Source organism: Oncorhynchus clarkii, chromosome 10, assembly GCF_045791955.1.
Source record: "Oncorhynchus clarkii lewisi isolate Uvic-CL-2024 chromosome 10, UVic_Ocla_1.0, whole genome shotgun sequence".
NCBI lineage: Eukaryota > Metazoa > Chordata > Actinopteri > Salmoniformes > Salmonidae > Oncorhynchus > Oncorhynchus clarkii.
The window spans coordinates 9,315,397-9,325,141 of record NC_092156.1 but is presented as its reverse complement, the minus strand read 5'-3'; the positions used below and the strand labels follow the sequence as shown (position 1 = coordinate 9,325,141).

The 9,745-nt window shown below is 41.0% G+C and overlaps 2 protein-coding genes across 2 annotated transcripts; one reads left to right on the top strand and one right to left on the bottom strand.

The window, feature by feature from the left end:
• Positions 1-2,643: 2,643 nt before the first annotated feature.
• LOC139419813 (putative ammonium transporter 1) lies at positions 2,644-6,752 on the top strand. Its single transcript, XM_071169799.1, has 10 exons — positions 2,644-2,710; positions 3,751-3,840; positions 4,558-4,779; positions 4,896-4,978; positions 5,071-5,196; positions 5,305-5,529; positions 5,672-5,810; positions 5,909-5,988; positions 6,089-6,215; positions 6,331-6,752. The coding sequence occupies exons 1-10, from the start codon at positions 2,644-2,646 to the stop codon at positions 6,390-6,392; spliced, it is 1,221 nt and encodes a 406-aa protein (XP_071025900.1). The 3' UTR covers positions 6,393-6,752.
• On the bottom strand, positions 6,577-9,511 carry LOC139417986 (zinc finger, matrin-type 2). The gene is made up of 6 exons (XM_071167036.1): positions 9,475-9,511; positions 8,842-8,953; positions 8,558-8,681; positions 8,290-8,363; positions 7,601-7,746; positions 6,577-7,432 (listed from the first exon to the last, which is right to left on the bottom strand). The coding sequence occupies exons 1-6, from the start codon at positions 9,490-9,492 to the stop codon at positions 7,292-7,294; spliced, it is 615 nt and encodes a 204-aa protein (XP_071023137.1). The 5' UTR covers positions 9,493-9,511; the 3' UTR covers positions 6,577-7,291.
• Between the last annotated feature and the right edge of the window lie 234 nt (positions 9,512-9,745).

Here is a 9,745-nt window from a genome sequence, read left to right as displayed (position 1 = left end):
AGCAAAGAGAAGTTATAGCCCCTTCTAAGAACAACTGCAGTTAACATAGAAGCATAACACTATACACAATAAACCTAATAACACACACACACACACACACGCACGCATACACACACACACACACACACACACAAATCACATAAATTGTTGTTGTTACTATTTTATTTATTTATTATTACATAAGTGTCACAAACAAATGTCATAAGTTTAGCATGGGAACAGTACACAGAAACATTTAAAATGTCAGTTATTCTAAAATATTGATTTATGCGTGACATATTCAGAATGAATATTATTTGCTTTAATTTGAACCATAAAATGAACACACATTTAATGTTATCTGACAAAGGTTTGGACAACAACAGCAACTTTTTAACTTTAATGACTTGAGACTTCAGCAAGGTCACTAACTTGTAAAAAAAAAAAGAATCCAAGACTAAGGTCAGTAGTGATGGGCATTCGGGCTCTTTAAAAAGATATATGTTTTGTATTTTTTCTATTCAAACAGTTTGCGATAGTTTGACTATGATTGGTGTTAAAACAATTCTAATTAAATTATTAAATTAAATCAAACTCTACCTAAACCACAATGTATTTTAAAATGCATTGGTTTGTTCTGAAAAATAATGCTATTAAACATTTGCATTTAAAGTATAACTTTTTAATGTATATAAACAAAGTCCATATAAATAACCATTCAAACTAATACAATCTGAACAACATAATAATAGAATATTGCACCATATCAAAGACAAATCAATAACGATGTGCAAAAATGCAGCATCCCACTTAAAACATTAAACTGGTCCCTCATTTCTCTCTCTTCTTTATTGTCATGTTATAGTCAGCAGCACACAGCAATGCTGACCAGATTTTGCTTTAAGAGACATTTGCATTCAGAAATGCAAGCTGCCTCAATTTCGAGGGGCTGATGCGGTTTCTTCTCCCAGTAATTATTTATCCAGTTTTTCCGAGAAGACCCTCTCAGAGGGAACGGATGTGGCCACTATGCAGTCTCTCTGTCATGACTATAGTAAGCCGTGGGTAGACAGAGGCCTTGTTCCTCCACCAGCTCAGAGGATCTGCAGATCTTTGGAGGAGGGACTCCTCCAAATAGGATCGGACCTCCATTATGGCATCTGCTGAGGGATTCCTTCGTGCTGCATCCCCAGTTGCTCTCTCGTCAAACAGCATCCAAACAGCAGATGTTTGTGGCACTACTGCTGGTGCTTCTGCTCCATCTGCTCCCTCTTCTTCCTGTTGCCCTGGTGCCTGAGCGAGCTGACTGCTGGGGCTGTCCCTCCCTGCTGATGAGGTTATTATTCTTTGAAGAGCCTCACCAATCGCTCTGGCATCACTGAAGGCTAATTTCTTAAGCCTGTGGTCAAGTGCAGCGGTTTCTGATAGCACGTGATTATATTCCATTCTGTGGAACTTCCTGTCCATTGATGAACATAGGGTGTCCATCAACTCTGTCACATGTCCTGTGGTTACATTTGCTTCTCTCTGGTGTGACTGTGAGTGAGTTGGCTCGGCCCTCCCTCACGCATCTTTGGTTAATTGATTGACACTGCGTGTCTGATTGACAGGAACAACAGGTGAGGCTGTTAGTCTAAGCAGGCAGTCAACAGTCAGAACGAATGTGTGTGCTCTTGAGCATTTAGGCCTATTTTATTTTTTATTTTTTTATTTCTTTGAATTAGTTCATTCTATTCATTTAAATATTTTGATTATTTATATCTTAATTTTTAAAATATTTGTATAAATAGATTCGGCTCTTCTGATATTCGAACCGGCTCCCAACGTTCACCTCGTTCGTGAACGACCCGTGATGGGTCGAGGCATTTCGCGCTCTCTTCGGTATAGGTTTTTGACATGAAAAATATAATATGTTACTACAATGATAACAAGACAACTGAAATTATTGTAAAAAATTGTATTCTGGTTGCCAAATACTTCATAGACAAACAAAAATTCTTTACACATCTTATTAAAACATTAACCCTAGTGAATAACAACAAGAATAACATCTTCCTAAATCATTATAATACGATTTTTGTCAGAGTGAATACAATTCCACTAAAATGGTTTCTTTTTTGTATTATTTTATTTATATTATTTTTGTATGTTTGATTATTTTCTTGTTAATAACTGTGTTTGTTTTGTTAGACATGTTTGATGTAGCAATGTAAGTTGATTTTTGTATTATGAATAATAAATAAATAAATCAAATGGATTTATTATTATTATTAGCTAATCACACAGGTCCTGTGACGTAATAGAAGCACCCGAATTCGAGTTCGGGAAAGAAAATGCAATTTATACTTTGCTAGCTAAGTACTTATCTTCAACCTAGCCTGGATATATGTATGTATCGTGTCTGCCTCCATCACGATCAGTCACTTGCGAGCCTGATACCGTGAACCACACATAGCTAATGTGCTTGATACGTGTAACATTAGCTAGGCTACTTGTTTGTTTTGCCATTGCATAGTTAGCTAACGGCTGCGCTAACGAACCAGATTGCAAGCTAGTAGCTAGTCTATTTATGCTACCAGCTGGCTAACGGCTGCGCTAACGAACCAGATTGCAAGCTAGCTGTTTATGCTACTTGCTGGCTAGCTGTACAGTTTTTTGTTTGACATGGCTTTCCCTGATTCGATAGCTGTCCACGATGCGTTCATTCTCCTCGCCAGCTTCTTTGCATTGTGTGAGTATTGTTCATGAATCTGTCTGTCTGACAGGCAGGCTAGGTAATGTAGCTAGCTAGCTAGAGTAGTAAAGTAAGATCTTACTGCTATCTCGTCTCAGTTCCGTGGTTACCATGGGGAAGCTTTAGTAGAGAGCTCTGTAAATGTAGATATTTTTTTGTTATTTTAAGTATTTAAAAAATATATATATTTGTTGTTGTTGTGGGGGTTGATGACCTGTTGAGGGTTGGCCTAAAACATATGTTGGTGACTCATGGAGTTGCAGGACTGAATGTTGTTTACCTTGTCTTGGCTAACTATAGCTAACTGGCTGATTGAATTTGAATAATGCATTCCAACACCTGATCAACATAGCACCGGATTTTTTTTTTTATCACACCTTCCCCTGTTTCTGGAAGGACGTGGACTGTGCGAGTCGATGACAGAGGCTCGCCTCATAGGATAACTGCCGAGGTGTGGTGGTCTCTAAGGCTCTTATAGCTGCCGAAGGATGACCCATGTGGGGGTTACACTTTCGTGGGGGATGTCCCAGCCTATACAGAGCCGTAGCTGTGAACTTCAAAGACAGAAGAGCCTGGTGAAAAGCTCCTGGCCTGTCTGATTGATGTTTCTCCCTCCCTGGCTGTACCATTAACGCCACCTCAGTAAATAATGGACCTGATCGGACAGCTCAGTTTCTTCTCTTTTCTGTCCATAAAAAACAAATGTATTGGTGAAAGAGGCAGGGCAGGCCAGGAGCAAGGAAGGAGGGTGTGGTCAAGGAAGGCATCTCCCGAGGCTAAATGCCCTAAGGTTTTTTATCAGAACAGGCGTAAGGCACCACTCAAACTACTCCTTTATTGAACGGGATCATCATCGATCTGTGGAAGACCATCTCCAATGAACTGCCAGCTGCCTGAATTGTTTTGTTTTTAATTTTTTTAAAGCGACTTGGAGAATCTGTATGAAAAGCGCTAACTATATAAAATAGATATATTATTATTTGATGATAAAAAAAAATATATGTATTCTAACTTTACTTTCAACTTTGATTGCACAGGCCTCAAGTTTGGGTTTGCGTTTGTGGAGGCAGGCAAAACAGATCCAAAGAACGTCTCCAATGTCATCTTTAAAAATGTAGCAGACACATGTAAGTTGACATTTTTTGGTAGTTTTTTTTGCCTAGTTTGAAGATAATCTAGGAGATTATGAAAAATAGAAATGTCATGAGATGCAAACACATATGCCAAATTGTTAGAATTGATCAAATTTAACTTGTTCACCCAATGCTGTTTGATGGAAGTGTAATTATTTTACCGGTTTGCTGATATTGAGCTGCACAACAGTAGTTGTAAAAACATTTTTAGGCAACTGCTCTTTTGCGATATCAAAATTATAACTTTGAAGGAGAGCATTGTGTGAGTGTTTAATCTGTGAAGAATCAGGAATCACATCTTAAAATATATATTTTTTAAATGTGACTAGAATGAGAGGAGGCTGTATTCTCAGGATACTTACTGTAGCTGTCACATGCTTACAGGCCTCCACCAACACCAACCCATAAACACGTTGCAAGCTTTATGCTTGCATGTTAGTGCAAGAAGTGGCAATAGCATGCATGCTGTTTGTTTCGATAGCACAGTTTCCACTTCCTGGTGACTGATGTGGCAGAGTAGGAGTTTGAACTATAGGCCTACAGGTCAAAGAAGGAAATGAGTAGGTGACTGTTTAGTTCATGAAGATCTTTAATCTGCTGGAAAAAAGTATTCATGTTTTTATGCAATGCAACCGACTTAACAAACAGCCTAATGGGTAAACCTTAGTTCACTACTTATTTTAACCCATTCCATCCCTTGTTTGTTTTCAGTTGTCACCTTGCTGGCTTTCTTTCTCCATGGCTATGCATTTGCCTTTGGGGAGCACAACGCTGTTATCGGAACCCAATTCTTCCTCACACTGAACAAGACAAACATGGTAAACTTCTTCTTCAACTATGTTCGCTGTGCTGTAGCCACTACTCTGGCACTAGGGGCTGCCAACGAGAGGACAGAACCAATCGGCTACCTCATATCCGCATACGTTTTCTCAGGTATTCTCACTCACTGATTCTAAAGCCACAATTTTTGGGCCACTTTCCCTTCACTCAATACTTTTAAGGTGAGGTTTGTTATATTGCTTGTGTTCAGAGTCTCTCTGTTTCCTCAGGAATAATCTACCCTCTGGCTTGTCACTGGGTCTGGGACCAGCAAGGCATCTTCAGTCCAACCTCCACCTCCTACCCATCACAGGTGTGAACCAGTCACATCACATAATCAAATTCAGGATTTAACTATGCATTACGAGCAGAGAGATTCTCGTATTGACCCACATTTCCGTTCAGGACTATGCAGGCAGCGGTGTGATCTTCTTGCTGGGTGGTGCAGCGGCAGCTGTCTCACTGCGGGTTATAGGATCACGGGCTGGACGCTGGAGTCCCCATTTCAAACGGACAGAGCACAGCCAGCCTGTAAGTCATGGATACAAGTGCAAAGGCCATCTTGAAGACTACAAAAGTAGATGCATTCTTCTGCATCCACCAACTCCTTGTCTCCTTTGTGTGTATGACTGTTCTTAGATGGTGGTGCTGGGAGGATGCCTTCAAATGCTGGGCTTCTTGGGCCTGGTGATAGGCACTCACCCCCGTGTGTTGGATGCTGATGAGGGCCTGTTACTGGGGCTAGGCACTGTAAACTTGCTGCATGCTGCTACAAGCGGAGGACTCTACGGACTAATGATCCAACGCATCGATAAGAACTACTATGATCTCGACAGCATGCTCTCTGGGGCCATTGCTGGCATGGTAATACAGTTCGGGGCTTGGGAGATGTAGGTCCGTTGTGACTGCACATCATCTATGGGGCTTGTGCTGACCTGTGCATAATCAATAACTAAGCATTTGTTTTTACGCTGAGCTCAGTCCGGTCTTTCTGTGGTGTTTACAGGTGGCAGTGTGTGCAGGAGTAGACACCTACATGCCTGGTGTGGCAGTCATGTGTGGGGCCACTGGATCTCTCCTCTTTATTGGCTTTCGCCGCTTCCTCTGTGCTGTGAGGGTGGATGACCCCCTTAACATCATCTCCGGTTAGAATCATATTTCTGGTTGAAATACAAAAAAATGATAATTGCCTCCCATCCCCAAAACCCACATGAATCATAATGCGTCTCACTTTCTCTGTCAGGGTACTTAATTCCAGGGGCCTGGGGCTTGATGCTTGCAGGTTTATTCTCTGATCATGGGGCTCTTGGAGGACATATCCAGGTGAGGAATGAAACAGACCACCCTGGAGTGACCTCTGCTGCATAATTGCTGTAGCGCACAACATTTATGAAGTTGGTTCTCCTTTTGTTATTATTTCCAGGTGTTGGGGAACAATTGCATTGTGGCACTGGTGTTATTCTTCTGGGCAGTGGCTATTATGTACCCTCTTCTCTCCATACTCATGTGTTTTGGAGTGCTGCGAGTCCCCCGCTTCATGGAGAAACAAGGTGAGATAATACCGTTGCCCTGCAGTCATTTCAGCACTGGAAGCTAAGAGAAATGGTACATTTGGTATGCATAATGATGCATTCTCCCTGGTGTTTTTTTTTTTTTTTTTTACAGGAATAGACAAAATCAGACACACGCTAAGACACCCTCACGGCACCAGGAAGTCACTGAACTAACCCCAGACAGAAACATCAATCCAGAGGCAATGAAGTTAAACCTGGGGATAATTTTTGAATGTTTTTTTCTAAACAATTTCTTAATGCATAACTAAAACATTTGTTAGCAAGCATATTTGTTCCAGAGTAATCCTCTTTTGTTTGCACCATAGTTTCATATTGAGAAGGATGGCAGTACAAAATATTTACAAAGTCAAACAATTTATTGTATGAATTACAGATGTCTTGAGTAAGGCAAACACTACTACACACAATTGCCCCATGTTTCTAGGTGGAATTTATTAGGGAAGCATTTAGTTGTGAGGTTGTTATTTGGGGGCCGAACAGTTGAAAAGTCAAATAAAATAAAAATGCACTGTCCAATAACTGACATCTTTGATAGCAGATAAACATCCACTATATTTGCGTGAGAAAACAGGTAGTGCAACTAGTGGAATGTAGGCAAATTAACACACAAAAAAATCTTCAAGGTCAATGGGAACCTGTTGTAAGTTATTATTATTATTATTTTTTAAACATCTGTGGACATTTACCCTAAATTCAGATATAAAATTCCCAATAAATTACTAATTGTATTACTATGACATGTTATCCCATTCTATCAACCACAAACCTAGCAGTTTCAGGGACTCCTCAGACTGTATGTACAGCATGCGGTTAGTTTTTTTGGGAGGCTGGTTTGGGAATAGAATGGGTTTTGGGGATGAGTCATAGAATACCGACCTGGTGGCAGAACAGTTTGCTCTATAGCCAACCCTTTTGTTGTGCTCATGACAACAAGTAGCTGGCTTTAGCACATCTGGGAACAGGCTGATAGAATACTACAGACAGCAAAGTTTACTTTGATCAGCTGAAAGGGAAAGGTTGTAGAGTGTAAAGAAATGCATAAAGTCTTTAGGTCATTTGCCTTTCTTTGATGAACCAAACCCCGAGAATCCCATCACAGCAGCCATTTCATCATCCTCCTCGAAGAGATCCTCCTCTGCTTTGCGCTTCTTTTCCTTCTGCTTCTCCTTCTTGTAAGCCTTTGCTTTCTCCTCCTTGGAAAAGTGACAGGGATACATGCTTTCACGATTTGTTTTAACATGGCTTAATGGTCATTGTACTCACATGTTAGACATAACAGCAATGGTATTTATTTCCTGACCTGAACTAATAACACACATTACATCCATTTGGGCTGACAGTATTCTAGCCCCATCACCTACCTCTTCTCGAAGCTCTTTCATGCGCTCTTCAAAATCATACTCCGTCTGCTTCTCCTCAATCTTCTTCTTGTTAACTTCAAATCGTTTCTTCACCTGGTCCAATGAGGATCGCTCTACGCGCATGGACATTCCCAGATTCCTCTGGTCTGTGAGGAGAAAGTAGATGAGAAAACAGATGACCAATTTAGCCATCTACATTGCACTTTACATTTTTTGGGGTATTTTACACCCTTTTCCGATCTTGTCTCGCCACTGCAACTCCCCAACGGGCTCGGGAGGCAAAGGTCGAGTCATGCATCCTCTGAAACATGACCCGCCAAACTGCGCTTCTTAACACTGTCCGCTTCACCTGGAAGCCAGCCGCACCAATGTGTCAGAGGAAACCCTGTTACCTGACAACCGAGGTCAGCTTGTAAGGTGCCCGGCCCGACACAAGGAGTCGCTAGACCGCGATGAGCCAAGTAAAGCACCACCCCAGCCAAACCATCCCCTAACCCAGACGACGCTGGGCTAATTGTGCACTGCCCTAAGGGACTCCAGATCATGGCCGGTTGTGATACAGCCCGGGATCGAACCTGGGTTTGTAGTGACACCGCTAGCACTCCAATGCAGTGCCTTAGACCGCTGCGCCCCTCAGGGAGGCCATACGTTGCACTTGTAATGTAGATGATAATGTTGTGCATACTCACGTTTCTTGCCATTGATGTGGTCCAAGAAGTTGATGGAATCCTTCACAACACAATCACACACATTGCAGTAGTACCTGAACATTAGATAGAAGAGGTTAGCACTCAATGCCTTTATCAGACACCTGTATCACTTGTCAAAAAGACAATGACATCAATTAGGGCTAATCTGTATCCATAAATAATATAATGCATACAGCTCTTAGATAAGGGAGTGACAATAACAGTGTCAACTTCATTTCAGAAGAATCTTTGGATGCCAGCCTCTTACCCGCCCATCTCAGCCTGTGGTGTGGTCTTGGTGATAACAATGGTTTTACCCAGCTTGGACTCAAGGTCCACCTTGTAGTCCCTGTGTCGCAGGAGTTCCCGCTTAACTGGGGGCGCTGGCTTGCCTGAGAGAAGGGGGCATGATAATTATGTATACGTTCATGGTGTGTTCATTCTCTATCCATTACTCACAGGAATTAATGTATTCATGGGAATCAATTTCAATTTGAAGCTTTCACTTAGTTAACTCCCATGTGTTAGTTACAGGGGCGAAAGGATAATTACCATCTTTTTTGTCTCTCTCCTCATCGAGACGTTTTTGAGCCAGTTGTTCATACTCATCTTTGTCCCACTTTCGTCGAAAATCATTCTTGCTGCTATTACCTCCACCACTGGACTTCAGGAACAAAACAAAAACAAACAAAAAAGGGGGGGTTAGTTTAAGAAATGCATGATGACTGTACATTTCAACACAGAACAATTTCTTCAAGCACAATTACTTATATTTTTTACTTTCTACCTATAGTTCTCAAACCTCCTGGGGACCAACAACCGTACCTTCTATTTGATCTATTCCGGAGCTAGCAAATCTGATTCAAATTGTAAACTAATTATCAAGCCCTTGACTAAGTGTATCAGGTGAAGTAGTTCAGGCCTACAACAAAATTGTGAAACATCTGGGGGGGGGTCCAGTGGAGAGTTTTGAGAACCGGTGAGTTAGACAAACAAATAGCTATTGGTAACAGCCACAAGCTTTACTAGTTAGTTAGCACGGCTAGCTTACGTCCATAATGGCTGGTAATTTTACAAAGTTAGAATTTATCTCAAACGTTCTACTCTCACACGAATTATGACATATAAAAGTCGTGTTGATTTCACCCTAAAACCGTAAGGATTAATTAGCCTCACGATACATACCCCACTGCCGGACGCCATTTTGTTTGTAACAACGTTATGGAATACGTTACTGTCGCAATATTTGGGGGGTGTGAAGTATATTGTCGTGTTTATGTCGAGCGCCTTGTTTTAAGTAGGAAAAATAAATAGCCTATTCACATCAATTCATTGATTCATCATATAATGGGATTTCTTAACAAAAGCTGACACCTTTCTTAGATTTTTTTATGAAATGGAAAAATCGAATGCATTGCATTATGGTAAATCATTATTATTATTATCTACTGTACAT

Excerpts from the sequence above, each read along its gene's own strand:
- LOC139419813 (XM_071169799.1), top strand. The coding sequence starts at position 2,644 with ATGGCTTTCCCTGATTCGATAGCTGTCCACGATGCGTTCATTCTCCTC. Across the intron at positions 2,711-3,750 it reads CGCCAGCTTCTTTGCATTGT|GCCTCAAGTTTGGGTTTGCG; the intron begins GTGAGTATTGTT and ends TTGATTGCACAG. Across the intron at positions 3,841-4,557 it reads TAAAAATGTAGCAGACACAT|TTGTCACCTTGCTGGCTTTC; the intron begins GTAAGTTGACAT and ends GTTTGTTTTCAG.
- LOC139417986 (XM_071167036.1), bottom strand. Across the intron at positions 8,682-8,841 it reads GGAGAGAGACAAAAAAGATG|GCAAGCCAGCGCCCCCAGTT; the intron begins GTAATTATCCTT and ends CCCTTCTCTCAG. Across the intron at positions 8,364-8,557 it reads CCACAGGCTGAGATGGGCGG|GTACTACTGCAATGTGTGTG; the intron begins GTAAGAGGCTGG and ends TCTAATGTTCAG.